Source organism: Trifolium pratense, linkage group LG7, assembly GCF_020283565.1.
Source record: "Trifolium pratense cultivar HEN17-A07 linkage group LG7, ARS_RC_1.1, whole genome shotgun sequence".
Classification (NCBI taxonomy): Eukaryota; Viridiplantae; Streptophyta; class Magnoliopsida; order Fabales; family Fabaceae; genus Trifolium; species Trifolium pratense.
Window position 1 is genome coordinate 29,295,477 of NC_060065.1, and position 23,279 is coordinate 29,318,755.

The 23,279-nt window shown below is 32.5% G+C and overlaps 3 protein-coding genes and 2 long non-coding RNA genes across 5 annotated transcripts; 2 read left to right on the forward strand and 3 right to left on the reverse strand.

The window, feature by feature from the left end:
- Nucleotides 1-669: 669 nt before the first annotated feature.
- Nucleotides 670-1,287, reverse strand: LOC123896204 (sorbitol dehydrogenase-like). Its single transcript, XM_045946621.1, has 3 exons — nt 1,143-1,287; nt 823-1,043; nt 670-732 (listed from the first exon to the last, which is right to left on the reverse strand). The coding sequence occupies exons 1-3, from the start codon at nt 1,285-1,287 to the stop codon at nt 670-672; spliced, it is 429 nt and encodes a 142-aa protein (XP_045802577.1).
- A 4,882-nt stretch (nt 1,288-6,169) lies between these two features.
- On the reverse strand, nt 6,170-8,042 carry LOC123894379. Its single transcript, XR_006803758.1, has 4 exons — nt 7,832-8,042; nt 7,195-7,393; nt 6,817-7,008; nt 6,170-6,225 (listed from the first exon to the last, which is right to left on the reverse strand). It is a non-coding gene; the product is annotated as an uncharacterized LOC123894379 (long non-coding RNA).
- Nucleotides 8,043-16,628: 8,586 nt separating this feature from the next.
- On the forward strand, nt 16,629-17,072 carry LOC123894380. The gene is made up of 3 exons (XR_006803759.1): nt 16,629-16,698; nt 16,774-16,951; nt 17,036-17,072. It is a non-coding gene; the product is annotated as an uncharacterized LOC123894380 (long non-coding RNA).
- Nucleotides 17,073-17,087: 15 nt separating this feature from the next.
- Nucleotides 17,088-18,689, forward strand: LOC123894381. Its single transcript, XM_045944365.1, has 2 exons — nt 17,088-17,161; nt 17,944-18,689. The coding sequence occupies exons 1-2, from the start codon at nt 17,123-17,125 to the stop codon at nt 18,454-18,456; spliced, it is 552 nt and encodes a 183-aa protein (XP_045800321.1). The 5' UTR covers nt 17,088-17,122; the 3' UTR covers nt 18,457-18,689.
- Nucleotides 18,690-19,226: 537 nt separating this feature from the next.
- LOC123894382 (protein FAR1-RELATED SEQUENCE 11-like) lies at nt 19,227-23,204 on the reverse strand. The gene is made up of 4 exons (XM_045944366.1): nt 21,440-23,204; nt 20,654-21,097; nt 19,589-20,496; nt 19,227-19,508 (listed from the first exon to the last, which is right to left on the reverse strand). The coding sequence occupies exons 1-4, from the start codon at nt 22,379-22,381 to the stop codon at nt 19,475-19,477; spliced, it is 2,328 nt and encodes a 775-aa protein (XP_045800322.1). The 5' UTR covers nt 22,382-23,204; the 3' UTR covers nt 19,227-19,474.
- Between the last annotated feature and the right edge of the window lie 75 nt (nt 23,205-23,279).

Here is a 23,279-nt window from a genome sequence, read left to right on the forward strand (position 1 = left end):
CTTGAGTAGCAATTAAAGCAACAACTAGCTTTCATATTCAGGGACTAGGGTCATTAAGCTCATCCAACATTTCCAACGTATGTAACATTTGGGACAAGGATCATTAAGTTCATAATGCAAAATCAATTCTAAAGCCACCATCCTATTTTTTCATTATGAATAAAGAATTCATAATGGATTTTTCTAAAAGGTCATTGAGGCATCCAACCCTTACAAAACTTTTACATTAATCGCAGTTGCATAATTGAATTTAGGGACTAAGGGTCATCAATGCAGAATATATACCCATTCATGCATTACTACGAATAAAAATTCATAATTTTTTAATAGAAAAATAGGCACCGATAGAGACAATAGCTAGAGTAGCAATTAAGGCAACAACTAGCTTTCACATTCAGGGACTAGGGTCAATAAGTAATTTATCCAACATTTTTTAGGCATCAAGACATCCAATCCATTAAAAAATTTGAAATTTCACTTTTTATTGATGCAGAAATTTGGAAGTATTTGAATAATCAAGAATGAAAAAATCGAAAACCCTTCATTGATCATTTCCAATAAGTATTGATTATAAACCAATAGGCAGAAGATTGAAAGTTTTTGGGACAAAACGCGTTTCTTGAATTAAAGTTTCCTGTTTTCAAGCAGAAGATTGAATGCTCTTCCAATTTAACAAAATTGTGTCCACAACCATATCACAACCACAATTGCACCGGCACCTGTCACATTTTTCTGCAGTACAAAGGTTTGCAGCATAACCGCAACCTTGAACGTAACCATGCAAAGGATATACTTTGAGAAGTTGTGAATTTTTCAACAAACCTGATTAGCCAAGGAACCATAAACTGGTGGAGTAGCAAAAACCATCATCTCAGGGCAAAGATTATATCGACTAAGTTTGCAATGTTCACAAGGCCAACAGTTGATCCCAGGCTCGACGGCCACACGGTCACCAGGCACCAAAGTCTGTACCTGACTACCGACTTCTTCTATGATCCCAGCACACTCGTGACCAATAGCCATCGGTTCTTTAACCATAAAATCTGCACATCTCATTGTCTTAAAGTAATACAAATAATCCAATAAAAATTGAAACTGTTTACTAGACAGAACATGGATAAGTGCAGGAAATAACAGAATACAGATTATGTTGGAAACTGAAATCGGATTTATATTTTTTTGTCGAATATTGAAATCGGATGTAACGGTAACAATATCTACCTTGAGGTACTGAATATCACTCCCACAGATTCCAACAGCTATCATTCTAATTCTGACATCATGCATGGGGTCCTTCAAACATAAAAAATTTAGTAAGCCAATGATTTAACGTAAATATTACATTTGGATTCTTTGCAGTCGATTAATGACAAAGTTGGCACAATCAATGTACTCGGAGTCAGTGTTGTTGAATACGGCCGATGGCACCACCATAGCGTGACAGATTTTTGGTCAACCGCTATAGGTGACGTTGCCACATTGGTGTGGTTGGCAGATTTTTGGCCTTCGGCAATCTGCCGCCGATGAAAATTCCCAAAGTTCAACTTTCAATTTGAGTTTATTGGATATGTTTTGTCAGTGTAAATTAATGTTACACCGACATCCAATAAGAATCAACCAGTTCTCCACATCATATCATTAAAATGGGATGTAGTCGGGTAATTTGGTAGAATACATGGTTGCTATTAGAATCTTGAACATGTATATCATACCAGTAGTGACAGTTTCACAATTACGGTCATAAAAAGACAACTGACACCATCCACATTTTGAGTAAAATTTCATATTAAAATTGCTTTGCTTTGAAAGCTAACATCGAACTTTTCCATTATGAATAAAGAATTCATAATGCATTTTCCAGAAAGGTCATTGAGGCACATACCCTGCAAAACTTATGTAACATTTGGGACAAAGGTCATTAAGTCCATAATGCAAAATCACTTCTAAAGCCACCATCGAACTTTTCCATTATGAATAAATAATTCATAATGCATTTTCCTCAATGGTCATTGAGGCATCCATCCCTTACAAAACTTATGTAACATTTGGGACAGGGGTCGTTAAGTCAATAATGCAAAATCACTTCTAAAGCCACCATCCAACTTTTCTATTATGAATAAAGAATTCATAATGCATTTTCCTCAATGGTCATTGAGGCATCCATCCCTTACAAAACTTATGTAACATTTGGGACAAGGGTCATTAAGTCAATAATGCAAAATCACTTCTAAAGCCACCATCCAACTTTTCAATTATGAATAAAGAATTCATAATGCATTTTCTTCAACGGTCATTGAGGCATCCATCCCTACAAAACTTATGTAACATTTGGGACAAGGGTCATTAAGTTCATAATGCAAAATCACTTCTAAAGCCATCATCAATTAAGAATTCATGATGCATTTTCCTCAAAGGTCGTTGAGGCATGCATCCCTTACAAAACTTATTTAACATTAGGGACAAGGGTCATTAAGTTCATAATGCAAAATTACAATTGCAGTTGCAAAATTGAATTTAGGGACTAAGGGTCATCAAAGCAGAATATATATCCATTCATGCATCACTATGAATAAAAATTCATAATTTTTTTTAATACAAAAGCTGACACCGATCGAGACAATTGCTTGAGTAGTAATTAAGGCAACAACTAGCTTTCATATTTAGGGAATAGGGTCATTAAGAATATATATCCATTCATGCATCACTATAAATAAAAATTCATAATTTTTTTAATACAAAAGCAGACACCGATCGACACCATTGCTTGAGTAGCAATTAAGGCAACAACTAGCTTTCACATTCGGGGACTAGGGTCATTAAGAATATATATCCATTCATGCATCACTATGAATAACAATTCATAATTTTTTTAATAGAAAAGCGGACACCAATCGAGACAATTGCTTGAGTAGCAATTAAGGCAACAACTAGCTTTTATATACGGGACTAGGGTCATTAAGAATATATATCCATTCATGCATCTTTATGAATAAAAATTCATAATTTTTTTTAATAGAAAAGCCGACACCGATCGAGACAATTGCTTGAGTCGCAATTAAGGCAACAACTAGCTTTCATATTCAGGGACTAGAGTGATTAAGTTCATTCAACATTTCCAACATATGTAACATTTGGGACAAGGGTCATTAAGCTCATAATGTAAAATCAATTCTAAAGCCACCATCCTATTTTTCCATTATCAATAAAGATTCATATTGCATTTTTCTCAAAGGTCATTGAGGCATCCAACCCTTCAAAACTTTTCCATTAATTGCAGTTGCATAATTGAATTTAGGGACTAAGGGTCATCAAAGGAGAATCTGTACCCATTCATGCAATATTATGGATAAAAAATCAGAATATTTTTTAATAGAAACGCGGACACCTATAGAGACAATTGCTTGAGTAGCAAATAAGGCAACAACTAGCTGTCACATTCAGGGACTAGGGTCATTAAGAATATGTCTCCATTCAAGCATCACTATGAATAAAAATTCATAATTTTTTTAATAGAAAAGCGGACACCAATCGAGATAATTGCTTGAGTAGCAATTAAGGCAACCACTAGCTTTCATATTCAGGGACTAGGGTCATTAAGAATATATATCCATTCATGCATCACTACGAATAAAAATTCATAATTTTTTTTAATAGAAGAGCAAACACCGATCGAGACAATTGCTTGAGTAGCAATTAAGGCAACAACTAACTTTCACATTCAGGGACTAGGGTCATTATGAATATGTCTCCATTCATGCATCACTATGAATAAAAATTCATAATATTTTTTAATAGAAAAGCGGACACCAATCGAGACAATTGCTTGAGTAGCAATTAAGGCAACAACTAGCTTTCATATTCAGGGACTAGGGTCATTAAGTTCATTCAACATTTCCAACATATGTAACATTTGGGACAAGGGTCATTAAGCTCATAATGTAAAATCAATTCTAAAGCCACCATCCTATTTTTCCATTATGAATAAAGAATTCATATTGCATTTTTCTCAAAGGTCATTGAGGCATCCAACCCTTACAAAACTTTTCCATTAATTGCAGTTGCATAATTGAATTTAGGGACTAAGGGTCATCAAAGGAGAATCTGTACCCATTCATGCATTATTATGGATAAAAAATCATAATATTTTTTAATAGAAACGCGGACACCTATAGAGACAATTGCTTGAGTAGCAATTAAGGCAACAACTAGCTGTCACATTCAGGACTAGGGTCATTAAGAATATGTCTCCATTCAAGCATCACTATGAATAAAAATTCATAATTTTTTTTAATTGAAAAACGGACACCAATCGAGATAATTGCTTGAGTAGCAATTAAGGCAACCACTAGCTTTTCATATTCAAGGACTAGGGTCATTAAGAATATATATCCATTCATGCATCACTACGAATAAAAATTCATAATTTTTTTGTATAGATGAGCAGACACCGATCGAGACAATTGCTTGAGTAGCAATTAAGGCAACAACTAGCTTTCACATTCAAGGACTAGGGTCATTAAGAATATGTCTCCTTTCATGCATCACTATGAATAAAAATTCATAATATTTTTTAATAGAAAAGCGAACACCAATCGAGACAATTGCTTGAGTAGCAATTAAGGCAACAACTAGCTTTCATATGAGGGACTAGGGTCATTAAGAATATATATCCATTCATGCATCTTTATGAATAAAAATTCATAATTTTTTTTAATAGAAAAGTTGACACCGATCGAGACAATTGCTTAAGTCGCAATTAAGGCAACAACTAGCTTTCATATTCAGGGACTAGGGTGATTAAGTTCATTCAACATTTCCAACATATGTAACATTTGGGACAAGGGTCATTAAGCTCATAATGTAAAATCAATTCTAAAGCCACCATCCTATTTTTCCATTATCAATAAAGAATTCATAATGTAAAATCAATTCTAAGGCAACAACTAGCTTTCATATTCAGGGACTAGGGTCATTAAGAATATATATATATATATATATCCATTCATGTGTCACTATGAATAAAAATTCATAATTTCTTTTAATAGAAAAGCAGACACCGATCAAGACAATTGCTTGAGTAGCAATTAAGGCAACAATTAGCTTTCATATTCAGGGACTAGGGTCATTAAGTTCTTCCAACATTTCCAATTGGTATATAACATTTGGGACAAGGGTCATTAAGTTCATAATGCAAAGTCAATTCTAAAGCCACCATCCTGTTTTCCCATTATGAATAAGGAATTCATAATGCATTTTTCTCAAAGGTCATTGAGGCATCCAACCCTTACAAAACTTTTCTATTAATCACAGTTGCATAATTGAATTTAGGGACTAAGGGTCATCAAAGCAGAATATATATACATTCATGCATCACTATGAATAAAAATTCATAATTTTTTTAATATAAAAGCAGACACCGATCTAGACAATTGCTTGAGTAGCAGCTTGAGTAGCAATTAAGGCAACAACTAACTTTCATATTCAGGGACTAGGGTCATTAAGATTATATATCCATTCATGCATCACTATGAATAATCACATTATATACACACATACTTATTTTTCTTAATTTATGTAAATATTTTAAAGGGGTCTATAATATAGTCACATTATATACATTTTGTCAATATATAACATTTTATTTAATTTTGGTTTAAATATGATATGATGTTAGTCCCTGGTAATATAACATTTTAGTTTTAGTCCCTATAAGTATCTTTGGTACATACTTTTGGACAAAGTCTGATTACCTTGCAGCAGCTGGTGTGAGTGGCACAGTCATTTCGGAATGTCCCATTCCAACTAGACAAACTTTGCCACCTGGTTGAGTAGCATTCAATGCTGTAGTAATGGTTTTGTTAAAACCAGCACAATCAAAGGTAACATCTACACCAGCTCCCATAACATTATGAATCTGCTTAAGTTCTTCAGCTACATCCTGTAAAGAAGTGTATTTGAAATTTAGTTAAACCAGTATTTACTCACTTGGGTCTGTCTAGATATATGTTTTATTTCATAAGATATCAGCATTGAGATAGATATAGCTATGACACTAACACGGAAATGTCGACACCGGTAATAATTTGGAATAATTGAATGTAAATTATGTAATTATATGTGTCAGCACTAGTACAGAAAGGGGTTTTAACTACTGGTAAAAATGACTTTTCATCCTAAACATAGCTTAATTCCATCCTTAATGTCAATATATTGTGTCCCTTGTGGCTGCATATAAAGAGAAACATCTTTCATTACATTCTTTTCACTTTGTACCATACAAACATCATATTCTTTTAATAAAAAAAATCAAACGGCATTACAAAATTCTAAACTTTGCTTACACCATTGTATTCTAGATACCCTTGACAGTCTTAGAAAAAGTTAAATTTTGAGCTCAAAGTAGCAACATGTATAGCCTTATGTTATTTTATTTATGTTTGCACCAAATAACATAACAAATTATACACTACCACATAAATCTCCTGAGTATTTTTACCCAAGACCCTAAAGTTAATTAATAAGTAATCACACACTAATTTATATTTTATACAAATTGGAATTCTAATTAAAGTAAAATGTGAATTTGAATACATACCTTATGCAAGAAACTTTCACTGATAGTCCTAAACTTTTGAGAGATCCTTTCTGAAACAAAAAGTCCATGTTTATAACCTCTAACACTACTACAAGAAAAAGAAGCTGCTAGTTCCTAAAATCACATTTCACTTTTAAAAAACCTTGAGACACGAACATAAAACTAACAAAATGTTATTTGTTCTAAAGAATCAACTATAAGACAATTAAATCGATCTTTACCTCGTTGATATGTGGAATGGCAGACTGTTCAATGAAAGCGGATAGCTGTACCAACACCAACACAAGACCAAGAAAAGCTTTGTCACCTTGATATCCCTCTATCAAACTCTGATTTTGAATAACAAAATGAACTATCAACTCTCTTGATTAATTTAGGATCTTTACTTTGTCGTCAAGAATTTTGCAGACATCCTGAAATGATTAATGGATACAAAGGGAGATTAAAACTAAATAAAACTACATAAATCATAAATAGTAGAATTTATATAAAAAAAAATTAAAACTAGAATAGATACACAATGACAGCTACCACCAAAAACTTAATGAGAATTGAATGAAAATCTTATAACCAGTAGGATACCACGGTAATGGAAATACCTCAACTGATTAGAAAAGCTCTACATATTCTTAATGTTGAAGAAGACCCATGAATGAATATAGGAATATAAAGCAAAGCATACCATAAGGTTCACAGTACATGTTCTTCAATCATGGAACGAAATAAAGATCCAATTTCCCAGCACAGTGTTCATATTGTTCCATGGCCAATCCTCGCTTTGCTTAATTTCCTCAGCATCTGCATATTACATGAAATAATCAAAATCAAAGACAAGAATTCAGATTACAATCAACCAAAATATGAGTTGTTTAACAAAAACCCTAAAAATGGCATAAACCATCCAAATCATAATCAAAGACTCTAAACATATCACAGTCAAAGGAAAAAAAGAACAAATGCTTAATAGAACAGAACCAAGAACTGAACATAACACGAAGCTTCAAAACTCAGCATACCAGCACGAAACTTCGTTCAATCGCAAACATAACAAACCCAAAATTTCATTCAACCGCAAATATCCTAATTGAATGGATTTTGATTTAGGGTTTATACCCTAATTTTCATAAAAAAAGAAAAGAAAAAAGGGTTTTGAATTTATGAAGCAGAAGATTGAATATTGTTGTGTTAATGAAGAATCAAAATGCAAATATATGGAAAGAAAGTTGAAAAAATTACCGTAGCAAACGATCGAGCATAAAATAGAAAACCCTAGCAACAATGAATCTAAGGGCTGCGATTAAGGCGTTCTCTTCTTTCTCCCTTTTCCTATCAGCGCCTCATCCAGACTGTTCCTCTTCCTCTCATCACCGTCGTGGCTCCTCTCATCACCGTCGTCCTCTCTCAGGAATGCAAAAAAAAAAAAGAAAATTGAGTGATGTGAACAAAATTAAAAGGGATTCAAAACGAAGAGAACGTTAACACAGTTTCTCTCTTTCTATTTCTTTTTTTTTAATTAAATTTTAACATTTTAATCTCAACCCTTAGATTCATTGTTGCCATGTGTCACACATCTATATATATTGAAAAGTTGTAAGCAAAGCCGCGCTCATAATTTCCAATGCGTAAACGGTTTTACTTTTTCATAACAAAATTTTTTTTTTTTTTTGGTACATTTTTTTTTTTTGGTACATTTCATAACAAAATTATTTGCGTAAAAAAAATATTGGTTTTGTCACTATATGCGCATATTTTAGTCTTTTTTTAGAAAAAAATTTTAGGCTTAAAAATATATTTTTGGTTTTATAAAATTATAAAAAAAAAATTGAACACATTTTTTTGTGTTTTTGAACCTATAATAAAAAAATGTGGCAAGTTATTCACAAATTGCAGCTCATCTGGCAAAAATGTTGAAATTGCTAATGTCGGACATCATGAACGGAGTTCCAACCCGGTCCCCTCACTTTGGGTGTGTTTGGCCCAACTTTTTTTTAGGTTAAAAGTTGCTTCTTTTCCTATTTTTCTTCATTAATATTAAGTCACTTTTTTTTAATAAGAGCGTCATGTAAAATAATTTGGCCCAAATGATGTTAGTGTGGTCAAACGATGTCAGTGTGTGAGTTTTTAATGCTTATCATTTTGTTTATCTACCAAAACAAATGTGACAAGTTTAAGCCACTACTGTTTTTTGAGCAATGTGTATCTTTGAATGATTTTTTGTACTCATGTTTAAAACATTGTAAAAAGTTAATCTGAAAAGGAAAAAACTCAAAATTTGAATTTTCAATCCAGAGTTTTGTAACTTTTTATCTTTATCTTTTAACATTTTTTAAAAAAATCATATATGATTCTTCACATTTTAAAAAATTCTAAAGTTTCGTAAATAAACTTTTTATAGTATTTTAAAAATTTATGGAAAAAATTATTCAAAACTTTCAAAGTTTAGAGATGATTAAATAATGTTTAAAATTTTGAAAAATAACAGGGACTAAAACTTGATGATAAAATTTTTGTATGACCAAACTTGATGATAAAATCATAAAAAATACTAGTAGTTTAAAGACTAAATTACAAAGAATTTTAATTTGGGGACTTATTTAAAAATCTCAAATAATTCAGGAACTAGAGATTAATTAAACATGAATGAAAAATATAATATTTTGTAGTTTTTTTTTACGGATTATATAATATTTTATAGTTAATCATAGCAATTATCTGAAATGTAACTATTTAAAAAAAATTATCTCATTTCTTATTTTGTTTTTGGAATCCTGTTTTTCATACAATAACTTTTTTTCCTATTGCTACGAAACTTACATACACACAATGAAAAATGTGATGTGTATAGTTTTAAAGTATTAACCTTAATAATATGGTGATGAAGAAGGTGGGAAAGATATTCTAATATATATTCTAGATCTATTTTAATTTTTACGTCTCTTCTACTTGATATTTTATTGTCTTTAAATCTACATATTGAAAGAAAGTAACTGCATCTAACCCTCTTTATTTTTTAATTTACTTCGTCTATCTTTTGTTGCATTGTGTACGAGGTATTAAACTATTCAAAAATTAGGAATTTTTGGATAATGGAAGAGTTTTAGATGTAAACAAAGTTTCGAACTAACATGTAATAACCGACTCGCTCAACCCGCCACCCGTATGACCCGAACCAGAACAAACCGAAGATATAGACGGTCAGAATTGGGTCCAAATTAAATGGTTGCGGTTTTTATCGATTTAGTGATTTTCGACCCGAAACCGACCGATGCTCAGGCCTAATATAAATGTTGGATGGCCTGATCGAAAACCCGGTAGCAAACAGCTTAGCGGATCATGAAGGAGACTATGATACCATCTTTTTTTTTTAAACAAACTCTGATACCGTCTTAGAATTGAGTTTTGAGCCTAACTCATCCTTACAAAACGACTTGTAAGATGTGAATTGCCTCTTGCTAATAAACTCTTGTCCAAACCAACTCACATTTTGATGTAAGATTTTTTGCGGTTAATGGAATAATATTCTTCTTAGTCTTTTTGGCAGTTTTATTTTTTTAATGGTTTTGTTTCTCTTTTATAATTCATGTTTGTTGTTTTTATTTTATTCAATGTCAACTTTTTGTTCTTTATTATTTTTGTTCTTTATTATTATTATACTATTCTTTTATCTTTGATGATTTCCTCTTCCTCTACTTTTTGCATTAATGTTTTTCAAATAGTTGGTGAGCTTGTTCAAAATCTCCAAATTTCTTGACAAATGCAACGAGGACTGAGTTTCAAGTAAGAGGGAACTTAATTCCCATGCTCTCGACACATAGCATAATTTGTGTCACAAAAGGAAACATGTACATTTTAGGTGAAGTAGTATACTATCAAACACAAATATTATGTTATTTTATTTTTGAAGCGGGAACACGAATATTGTTGTAAGTAATAATTTTATGGTATTATATCACATATGATCCTGTAACAAAACAAAAATCACATACGATACAACGTAAGAAAGAGAACATAAGACTCTTGTTAGATCAGACCACCTTCAAGCTAAAAGTTTAGTCGTATTTTTTACTTTTCCTTTCTTCCATGCAAGAGTAATTCACTCCTTAAAGTAATGCTCCATCAAAGAGCCTACCTATTTGTCGTAAACTCTTTTCACCCTCGCACCTGATTGGGATGATGGAAAACTTCAATAGATTGGATATCACATTTGGCTAAAAGTAACTACACAAATTAGTTGAATTTTACATTTTTACCCAAAATATTAAAATATTAAGTTTATCAATTGTATTCCAATAACTCTAAAAATAACATTGTGATTGATAATATGTGAATGATGCGATGGATGTTCCTATTTTTAGACTCAATTGTGCTGACTAACTTCTTAACTTACTAATTAACCAAAGTAACCAATACTAACAAAATTTTATATTATGTAACAACTCGTACAAACTCAAGGTAAGAATTTATTAACTTTGAGTTTGAATTATAAAGCCCAAATAGAAAAAGGAAAAAAAAAAACTACAATAATTGAAGAAAAATCAGAATGGTTCTCCATCGGGCGGCATTTCAAAATAGAATTTAGTTCCACGATTTTGCCAATTTACAAAAAAAAAGGAGAAGAGTGTAAATCTGCAGAGAACAATTAGGCTTCAAACTGGCGAATGGAACAGCCGCCACACGAAATCAAGAACCACGTACCAACAACTCCCTAAACAAGTCAGCAAGCATCAAAGCTCTCTCGAGCAAAACAGTCCGAAAACAGTCACGGAGACTAAGATGGATAAGCACCTGTACTGAAGTGGAGGCAAACCCGACGCCTTGAAACCTGCAGATCTTAACAGATCTGGAGCATCATAAAATCAAAAGAGAACAGAAACCCAACACATCCGGTACTATTATTGATTTAGTCAGTTTGATTAAAAGAGTAAAGGAAATGTTTGTTTCATGTTTACTAAATTTATTCTAAAAAAAAAGTTCTCCATGATATAAGAATGAAATATATATATATATATATATATATATATATATATATATATATATATATATATATATATATATATATATATATATATATATATATATATATATATATATATATGGGGGCTGCTAACCTTTTCAGTTAGACCAAAATACCCATTCTTTTTATTTTTGACAAAGTATAGCAACAGGGACATATATGTAATTTACATGATAAAAACACGCGCCCCCCATACCATTTCACCAAATCAGTTTCACGCGCCCCAAAATAATCTAATCAACGCGCCCCCAAAATAAACTCATCGCAGATCCAACGAAAACCACCATCATCATCGCAACCACCGTCCACCGTCACGATTCAACGAAACCATCATCATCATCATCGCAACCACCATCGTTCTCTTTAATTTCAGAGAATCAACGATTCAACGAAACCATCATCATCATCATCATCATCGCAACCACCATCAACATCACAATTCAACGATTCAACGAAAACACCATCAACATCATCATCGCAAACACCAGAAACGACCATCACGATTCATTCAATCTCCTCCAGACAACATACGGTATCCCTTCCATCTCTTGTATCTGTAATTCTATTTCATTTTTGTTCTGAATCTGAACTTTAATTGTGCGTTTTTTATTTTATTTATGAAATTGTGTTTGTGTCTTACTATGAAACCATTTTGCTAATATAATGGTTTCATTCAATTGGGTTTACCTATGGTTTGGATTACGGTTTTGAAGAATTAACAAAAGTCAGGGATGAATAAATACTAGTCACTGATATTTGGATGAAACCATTGTGAATGTAGAATGGTTTCACTGATATTTGGATAAAATTATATAATAAATAATCACTGATATTTGGAGTCCTAATGGCTTTTTGACTAAGTTGTGAATATTTTATACTGATATTTGGATGAAACCATTGTGAATGTAGAATGGTTTCAGAGAGTTGTACTCTGAAACCATTATACCAGCAAAATGGTTTCTGAAACCATTATACCAGCAAAATGGTTTCAGATAGTTTTTCACTTGTGTTTTGCTTCATCAATAGTAAACTAGATGCATATTCAGTTCATATTATTTTATCCTCTTTTATCATTTTTAGTTGTATCTTTATTTTTCCAGGGCAGTTCATGGTGATGTTGTTGTTTTTTATTTGATAATCTGTTCACAAGAGACTAGAATTTGTTATAATAATTGTTGGTCAAATATGATCATGCTATTTGAGAATAATTTCAATATCTTTAGTAGAATAAGTTTGGCTTACAGCAACTGGATTTTTGGGTCTTGTCAGGCTGTAGATTTTGTGTCTTAGAGAGTACTCAGGCACCACAATCCCACTTTTTTCCTGAGAAATTCATAAGAGCCTAAAACTGAAGCTTAAATCAAAAGACCACAAAAACAACATAATCTATTAACTACTGTGGAGTTGGATGAAACCATTGTGAATGTAGAATGGTTTCACTGATATTTGGATAAAATTATATAATAAATAATCACTGATATTTGGAGTCCTAATGGCTTTTTGACTAAATTGTGAATATTTTATACTGATATTTGGATGAAACAATTGTGAATGTAGAATGGTTTCAGAGATTTGTACTCTGAAACCATTATACCAGCAAAATGGTTTCAGATAGTTGATACAGCAAAATGGTTTCAGATAGTTGATACATTTTATTTGTTCTGTTTTATGCTTTTTTTTGTGATGATTTTTGTGATGGTATAATGGTTGAGTTCTTATTAATTTGTTATGTTTTAGGGTGAAAACATTTAAGTACCTAGAGATGGTAGATCCACCAACCTTCAGTCTCGGGTTGACAGCTTCGGATGAGGAGAAAGGGAATGCTTCATCATCTGGTGCTGAGGCAAATGTAAAGCATAAAGGAAAGCAAAAAAAGATGAGAAGAAAGTAAGTGATAAAGTGAGGAAAGATAACGATGCCGATCCAAGATTGAGGCACAAGCTTAGCATACCTAAGGTGTACGACATTATGCAATTGATAGAAGGAAAAACAAGGAAAGATGAGATAGTTAAGGAACTTACCGAATGTGGCTTTGGAGGAATGAGGTATATATGTAATTGGACAAAGATTCCTACCTTCTTTGTGGATTGGATAGTAAAAAGCTTTGAAAAAGAGCACATGTGGATTAGACTGACAAAGACAAAGGTACTCCCTTTGAGAGATGATGATGTACATCGAGTGTATGAGCTACCAATGGCGGGGAAGGAAATTAACTTGGATCTTTGTTCTGATGGAGCTATAAGGAGACTAAGAAGAGAACTAGGATTGGGTGGGGATAGTTCTCCACATGTGAAGGTGAGTGATTTGGAAAGCAAATTGAAGACGATCGAGCATCCAAAAGCATGGGTTAAAGGGGCAATCTGTTATATCATTCACAATATTTTGTGCCCCACTAATCATAGTGGTGTATCACTACAATATGCACAAATATTGGAGGATCCAGCCGGCGTGTCATCGTACAATTGGTGTTCATATGTTCTTCAATATATGAAAGAAGGTTTGCAAAATCCGATTGTTGCAAATCCATTAGCCGACTTCCATTTCCTCATGGTAATATTTCTATACCTTACTACTTATATTTTTTTTGGATAACAATTAACAACTTGAACATTTTTGGACCACTATAGTTAGTTTTACACTCAATACTGTGATTAGGAAGATGGTTTTGAATTCAACAAGTGTAAATTGATATGATAGTGATAATGGTAGTCCTAGTCTAGTAATGTAAACACAAATAGGAAAAATGGTTTTGAATTCAACAAAACATTACTCAGATATTATACTCATTCATAAACTTTGTTGATTTTGTAACAAACTCATGAGCTTCTAAATAGTATGATTCAGATGCAATTTTACCAAGTTTATGATGAATTCCTTTGTTTAAAATTGGATGACACTGACTATGAAACCATTTAATTGTGATAATGGTTTCAGTGTATAACGCTATGAAACCATTTAACAAGAAAAATGGTTTCATTAAAATAATAGATTTGTTGTTGTGACTGTTGTGATGTTTTTACACATTTTGACGCTGTAAAAGATCTCGACACAGTTGATTTGAAATCAGACGGTTATGGCACGAAAACTCATTCCCTCAGTTCATAGTAATTTTTTTATAAGTTTACTTATTTTTTATTCACTAGATAGAGAAAATCTAGTGATACATACATTCTTGTTTTGCTTATTTCCGACGACTGTTAATGTCTCTATCTTTTAAACATTAAACTGGCTATGAAACCAATTAACTGTGATAATGGTTTCAGTGTATAACGCTATGAAACCATTTAACTAGAAAAATGGTTTCATTAAATTAATAGTTAAAAGCTAGGATGTAGGATTCCTAATATCTCTTTTAAATCATCCTATAAACAAACATAAAAAGAAAGATATAAGGCTAATTTTTTAAATTATGTATGCGATTTATTGTGTATTCCCAAATCAGTCTCTTTTTATTGTTGATGTTTTTATCATGCTAATTTATTGTGCAGATTAATTATATGGAAAAGATGGGGAAGAAAAGCCCATTTCTGACCGGGAGATACAAACGACCCTCACTTCGTGATTGGGACGTAAAGACGGCAACCCAAGATATTCAAAAGGTCCACGACGTTATGGGACTCGAGTATGGATTGACAGCCGGTGTAACCACATTGAACAACACTGATGAAGTGCCACTCGTGCTATGCTTTGATACAGATACTTGTCCATTGTCTGCGGTGAGTGAAAAATAAAGATAGAAATTAAACAATTAAGGAATATTAATGTGGAAACCATTAATCTTGCTAAATGGTTTCAATAAGCTATACTCTGAAACCATTATACCAGCAAAATGGTTTCAAATAGTTGATACATTTTATTTGTTCTGTTTTATGCTTTTTTTTGTGATGATTTTTGTGATGGTATAATGGTTGAGTTCTTATGATTTTGTATAATTATTAGTATTGTGAACCCAGTTATGTTAATAATTATTTGTATACAGGCACCGATGCATCTTAATCACTGTAGGTCCTGTATAATGGTCTACAATAGAGCTGCTGAAATATTGGAAAGAAGGTTAGCTGAGGGTAAAGATGGGGCAGATGAACAAAAAGTTGGAAATGAGCAGGCAAATATTGATGCAGGGTAAGTAATGACTAGTATTTTGTTTCAGTTTTTTTTTTAAATATAAGTAGTTTCAGTAAGTTATATACTGAAACCATTAGTCTTGATAAATGGTAGAATATTAAGGAATATTATAAAATTTATATTTTGTAGAATATCCTTAGATAATATTCTAACATCTTATACCATATCTTTAACACTTGTTTCAGGATGGAGAAAAATGATGAAAATGCCGATGAGAAGAAGGGTGAGAAAAATGATGAAAAGAAGGATGAGAAGGATGACAAGAAGGATGACAAGAAGGATGTCAGATGTGGAGCTGATGAGGGAAATGTTGGTAAAAAAAGTCTAAGGTATAAAGCATCAGTTAAAAGAAGAAACAATACTGCAGATGATGAGGAAGCAGATGATGGGCAAGGACCACAACCACCACTCTCTGTTACACAAGAAACAATACTGCAGTATCCACAGTATTTTGATGCATCATCAGAATACTATAAAGAAGTTGTTGTAGAGTAAGAAGCAACAGTTGCTTTATATGAAATGATTTCATTATACTAATAGATTTTTTTGAAACAGATATACACAAGACCAACTTTTAAACATTAAAATAGCTCTGAAACCATTTAACTATGATAATGGTTTCGGTGTATAACGCTATGAAACCATTTAACTAGAAAAATGGTTTCATTAATTAAATTCTCCACAATTCTGCAAAATAACAGCTATGACATTTATTTGGCAGGGCAACTCCGTTAAGGACGGTGTTGGTTGATGAAATCATTGACTTGAGTCAAGAGGACACTGTTAAGCCAACTAGAGTGAAGAGGAAGAATGAAAAGGAGGATCGCACATATCCTGAACGTAGACGAGCTGTGAAGAAATCAAAGTACCTTACAAGCCCATATGATACTACTATCTACGAGTCAACTGCAACTAAATTGCAGAAGGATATATGCACCTATGCATGGAGCAGTTCAATTGATGAGTAAGTCAAAATCATTTTAAAATATTGTGATTAGAATAGGTGACTACAAATCCTAACTGCTTAATAATTATATAGGGAGGAAATTCTCTACTACTCCAAATCACATGACTTCTCTCTACAACGGAAAGAGTTATGGACTCTAAACAAAGATGAATGGATCAGTTGCTTTGTTGTAAATAGTTGGGTAAATTACTTGAATTGGAGGCAACGAAAAGGACAAATGACAAGGCTTGTTACACGATATATCAATCATGTACGGATTATATTCCATGAATATTAATAGTTTACTTACTTTTAAGTTTTTTTGGAATTGATTTTACTCATTTCATATAAACAGCAATACATGGAAAGACCGGATGCACTGGAAATAGAGCAACCAGCTGCTTTCAATAACTTCATTGCAAGACTGAAATGGTTCAAGTACATGGATTGGAAGAAAATTGACCCTACAAGTCTGGAATACGTAAGTCCTTCCCCGACTATTAGTTGCTTTAATTATGAAAAAGTCTATTAAATGTCAATTGTGTATAATTAACCAAACTAATGGGTTAATTATTGAAGTCATTTAACAACACTAGTGGTTTCGTTGGATATACTAGTGGTTTCATTGGATATGTTATACAATAAAACCATTAATCTTGTTAAATGGTTTCAATAAGTTATACATTGAAACCATTAGTCTTATTAAATGGTTTCAATATCTTACGGTTTAATCTTATGGTTAATTAAAGGTAATCTTTACCAAGTTCTAATTAATACATTTAAGTAATCAGTTCTGGTTATGCATCTAGTTTAGTTAAACACTTGCAATTGTAGTACCTTCTAATTAAAATTACAGTTTAGATGTGGCAATAAGTAAGTACATAAATCATTGCTAATAAACCTTAGATTTAGGGGCTAGCTGTGAGTCTTCTGATTCAGGGAAAAAAAAGATGTTTATTCTTGTTTCTAGTATGATATATTTTAGTTTACATGTCTTAGATTTTACATGTTATTTGTACTTTGTTAACTCAAACTACGCCACTTTTAGGGTGCAAGACCCAACCTAATATATTAAACTATTAGGTTCAAACTTCCATTTTGTTCCTTTTTTTTAAGTTACTAAAATATATCATACTAGAAACTTCCAGTTTTGTGATTCTTTCAGTGTTTAAAAAGTTCAGGCAAACTTCCAGTTTGAGTTATCTGCTCAATTTTGTTCCATTTTTTTAAGCATCCTAATATATTTTGTGTGCTTTTAAACAGATCATGACGCCCGTATTGATTGGCAATCCAGGGAGTCATTATGTGTGCTTTGTTGTCAATTTGAAAAGCCACAGATTCCAATTCCTAAACAGCATGTATGGAGATAAGTTGGATTTGGACCCACCAAATATATACAAAAAGATGTTTGATGTATGGTTGAAGGAGGTGAATGCATTTCTTATAGGATTGTATACTCATAAAAAAATGCCATTGCCTTTCCACTTTAGCAAATTTAGTTGGGAATCTCCAAGAATGCCAACTCAAATTGATAAAGACAATTGTGGAGTCTTCTGCATGAAGTTCCTTGAAGAATGGCAAGGTGACCATTACACCCAAATGGAGTCTTTCAAAAATTGGAGCCAACTCGGAAAGCGAGACAAAATTGCAAGGGTGATGGACTTCAGAATTGGGATATTGTCCACAATTTTAACCGACTCCAGCAATTCAATAAGACAAAAAGTGGAAAAGAATGCAACTTCTTACTGTGAAGAACTGACTCAAAAGCTAGGATGATGTCTGAATTTCTGAATTTGAATTTCTGGATTATGTATAACTAATGTAGTTGTTTAAAGGTTGTTGGAGGCTGCAATGTGTTGCTTTAGTAAAGGTTGTTTGAATTTCTTACTAATGTAGTTGTTTCAGATTGAGGTTGTTTGTGTTTGTGTCGGGGACTGCCGTCTGTCACACACATAGTTTCAATGGTCAAATTTGAGCATGTCTTTTTTTTTTACTAAAGTTTGGGGGTGGTATTTACTGGTTTTGGAATAAGTGCACTTTGTTACAACTCTTGATAGTTGCTTGCTTAACAGAATTTACTATTATTTTTTGCCACTTATAATTAGTATTTTCGCTCTTTTTGATATATTCTGAACCTCTTATATCTTCTCTCTTTTCTGTCATTAAAATATATAACTCTTTCTTTTTAACTATTAGGTTAATGAAACCATTTTTCTAGTTAAATGGTTTCATAGCGTTATACACTGAAACCATTATTACAGTTAAATGGTTTCATAGCATTATACATAATTTTAGTATTTATTTTAGCTACAACCATTATTACAGTTAAATGGTTTCATAGCTAGTTTAATGTTTAAAAGCTAGTCATGCTAGTCATGGGTATATCTGTTTCAAGAAAAACGTATTACTTTAATGAAACCATTTTTCTAGTTAAATGGTTTCATAGCGTTATACACTGAAACCATTATTACAGTTAAATGGTTTCATAACATTATACAAAATTTAACAGCATACCAAAACATTAACATCATATTCATATTCGGCCAATTAAAAAAATAACACTTGAACATATTATGATACCAATAAAACAAACTTTAACATCTCATTACATCAATTAAAGAGAACTATAAGACTAGTTAATGAAAAGCAACTTAGTACTTTTATCCAATGATATAGTCAACACTATATCATTGTATTATAGCTACTACTCCCACACCAGAAAACATGAAACACATCTCTGTTGAATTACTATCATCACTTTTATCCATTACATCCTCGAAGCCTTTTTTGACTATTAATTAGATGAATTTCTCCAACCCTTTTTGAACCTATCATAAGAAAAACAAACAGTCAATATTAGCATTGAAAAAAAACAACAATTCATTATTTTCATTCAAGTAAAACTTACTCATTAGGTGATTCATTAGGCAATATGTCATTATGTTTCCTTTTGTTTGGACAATTCCGTGTGTCATGGCCGGTTGCACCACAATTCGGAATATGACAATGGCGAATCTTGGTTGCAGCTTCAACTCCTCCTTTTGGCCTTGATCGTTTTGGTCGACCTTTGCTTTTGGTTCTAACTGGATTTCCAACATCACATTCATCATTATTTGAAACAACTTCAACTACTACTTTTGCCTTTGAACCTTTTGGTCGACCTTTGCTTCTAGTTCTAACTGGAATTCCAACATCACATTCATCATTATTTGGAACAACTTCCAAACCAATTTGATCTTCATGACTTTCGGACATTCCTTTTATCTCTCGGATAAGATCCTCCAACCCTTTAGTAGCAATTTGTTTCCGTTCTTTTGTTTTTAAAGATTCATATTCAATACATTGAATCAGAGAATGAAACTCAGCAGAGGAGACATCATTGTTGTTTACTATGTGACTAGATTTTGGGATCAATGAACTTTCACGTCTCCATCGAAAAGGAAGATACTTTGAAGGTATGTGAAAATAATTTTTCATTAGAAGCACTCGAATAGCATGCCTGCACAATATTCCAGAAAACTCAAATTCCTTACAAGAGCAACGAATTGATTCTTGACCTTCTATCCAAGTTACAAGACGACCTCCATCATCTTTGGTGTGATGCTTCACAATAAAAGAGCCACTGTTTGTTTCAGTTGCAGCGTATTTTGTAGATAACTCAATCTCAATTTGAATCAACCCAAAAGCATAAGGTGTGAGTATAGATGCAACATGTTCCTCCATTGGAAAACTTGTTTTAAGTAGATGATTATGATACTTTTGACGCATTCTTGCTTCCTCTCCAGCTTGATTCCTAATTTGGACAGCAACACCAACCTACCAAAAATACAACAATAGTTGAGTAAGATCATAACTTAGTAGGATCATTACTTTAACACCAATTCAGTACTTTTATCCAATGATATAGTCAATACTGAAACAGAGTACTTGAGTAAGATCATAACTTGCATAAAAAAAAAAGTTAAGTTCATACCCTAGTAATAAAATCAGTCAAACTTGTTTTGGCATCCAAGAAGTGTTTTATATATGAATTTATCGATTCCGAACGTCCAGTTGTTGTCATCCCAGCAAAAAAAAAGTCCTTCAAATAAGCTAGAGCCCAACGTTGGCGAAGAGAATACAACAATTTAATATGTATATCGTTACTTAGACCAAATTGTGCAACCATGGATTTCCAATATTGTTCAAAATCATCTTCACAATCTAAATGGTACACCTTGAAAAACTCAGATTTAAAGTCATTATATCTTGCACCTAATACAAACGAAAACCAACTTGGCAACTTTGCCAAAATGTGCCATATGCAAAAGGCATGTTTTGTGTTCGGAAATTCATTTGCAATGGCTTCTTTAAGCGAGGGATCTTGATCTGTAAGAATTGTTTGTGGATTCTTTCCTTTGACAAAAGCTAGGAAATTCTGAAAATATTGAAATAAGATATTAACAGTCAAAGTTCAGAATTGAATCACAAATCTAATTACTCTTGTACACTGAAACCATTACTCTTGTAAAATGGTTTCAGTAAGTTATACACTGAAACCATTTGTCTTGTTGAATGGTTTCAGTGTACAATTGTGATAAAAGGTTCAGGCAAACTTCAATTAGTTGAAAGAACAGGCTCTAAATCTCGGTCATTCTATGAAACCTACTTAAAAAATTATTAGTTTAATTAAGAAAAGCCAATTTAATGAAACCACATCCCCATGTGGTTTAATGAAAGCCAGAATTGAATAACAAATCTAATTTAAATAGATATTTACCTTTAAAGCCCATGTGAACGAAGAAATCTTCTCATTTCGTAATAGAACACAACCAAAAAAAACTGAATTCCCATGATTGTCAACTCCAAGCCATATTCCAAGTGGCATATCATAACGATTTATTCGATAAGTAGTATCAAAGACAACCACATCCCCAAAAGATTCATATGCACGGATTGAATCACCAAATGCCCAAATAATGTGTTCCAACTTCTTATTCTCATCTATTGTGTAATCATATTGGAAGGCATCATCTAACTCTTTCAACCCTTTACACAATTTCAAGACATCTAAAGCATCATTTTGTTTGTCAATACCACTTTGGTTTTGAAGGAAATTCCTAATATCTTTATCCATAAATGGTAGACTACCTACATCTATTCCTTTCTTTAATTCAAGCAATCTCATTGTGACATTAATGGAACAACCAGCTTTATACATCATTAGTATACGGTTTTGGTCAACAACCGGGATGTTACGATAAGCAGGGAGAAATTGAACCTCTTTCTCATCTAACAAATCATGGTTGTGGACATTGTTGAAATATATTACCACCCATTTTTCTTCCGATCCAATTGTCTCTTTAGCAACCACCAATCTAGCACTACAACTACACCTTGAAGTTTTCCGTTTCCTTTGACTTTCCAGTTCATTAACTTTGACTGATTTAGAAACCCCGGATCGATGGCAAACGAACTCTCTTTTGTAAACTGTTTGTGGATTTCCCTCATCAGTAGTGTTTCTATAAACGTGATGACGTCTAATTGAGAAACCACTTCTTTGTGCAAACGAAGAGTAAAAATTATAAGCATCATCATCACTATCAAAAATTTGACCTTGACAAGGAATCCAATCATCAATGTTAATGGCTTGAGGGAAATCAACATTTGTAAGAAGTTCAATTTCATCAATATCAACTTCATCCCGTACTTCAGTCGACATGTCTAATCTTATAGTTTAAATCTGAACATATCAAAGTAATAACATATCAATTCAGAACTCAAAAATCATATGAACTCAAAATCATCACAAAAAAAACCATAAAACAGATCAAATAAAATGCATCAATTATCTGAAACCATTATACCATCAAAATGGTTTCAGAGTACAACAATCTGAAACCATTCTACCATCACATAATTTCATAAATCAAAATAAACGCACAATTTCATAGTTCATGCAAAAATAAACAGGAGCATAAATCATGCACATATAGCAAACGAAACGCATGTATGATTGTTGCAGAAATCACATAGATGATTGTTCATGAAAAAATAAACAGGAGCATGTATGATTGTTGCAGAAATCACATAGATGGAAACGAAACGCATAAATTTAACTAATCAATATAGCAAACGAAACGCAGTAATGAAGTGTTGAAGATGAAATTGTGATGGTATGCGTTCATGAACTATCTATGTGAATGATGTTGAAGATGAAAACAGACGAATATTTGGGATGGTGATGGTGATTGCACGACGATGAACATTGGCGTAGCTTGTTCGGCGATGGTGATGGTGATTGCACGATGATGAAGATGATGATGATGGCGATGGTGAAGAGTTGGGTTGCGATTTGGGGGCGCGTGTGGCGCGTTGATTTGAGAAACAAATCTAATTGTGTTCTGTAGAAATGGGGGGCGCGAAAAGAAGAGCTATGGGGGGCGCGCTAAAAAAACAGTTACAATGACATCACTACCCTTCTATACCCTTCTAATTAATTAATAGTTATTGGGGTATTTTTGTCCAACTCAAAAGGTGCACCTTGCTAACTTAGACCTAACTAGGGTCTAAGTTAGAAAACCCCATATATATATATATATATATATATATATATATAT

Coding starts and splice junctions, on each gene's coding strand:
- LOC123896204 (XM_045946621.1), bottom strand. CDS start 1,287: ATGCATGATGTCAGAATTAGAATGATAGCTGTTGGAATCTGTGGGAGT. Junction 1,044..1,142: donor TTCAGTTTCCAACATAATCT/GTATTCTGTTAT, acceptor TGAGATGTGCAG/ATTTTATGGTTAAAGAACCG. Junction 733..822: donor ATGGTTCCTTGGCTAATCAG/GTTTGTTGAAAA, acceptor TTTGTACTGCAG/AAAAATGTGACAGGTGCCGG.
- LOC123894381 (XM_045944365.1), top strand. CDS start 17,123: ATGGATTGGAAGAAAATTGACCCTACAAGTCTGGAATAC. Junction 17,162..17,943: donor ACCCTACAAGTCTGGAATAC/GTAAGTCCTTCC, acceptor GCTTTTAAACAG/ATCATGACGCCCGTATTGAT.
- LOC123894382 (XM_045944366.1), bottom strand. CDS start 22,381: ATGTCGACTGAAGTACGGGATGAAGTTGATATTGATGAAATTGAACTT. Junction 21,098..21,439: donor CGTTCACATGGGCTTTAAAG/GTAAATATCTAT, acceptor CAATATTTTCAG/AATTTCCTAGCTTTTGTCAA. Junction 20,497..20,653: donor TGACTGATTTTATTACTAGG/GTATGAACTTAA, acceptor TATTTTTGGTAG/GTTGGTGTTGCTGTCCAAAT.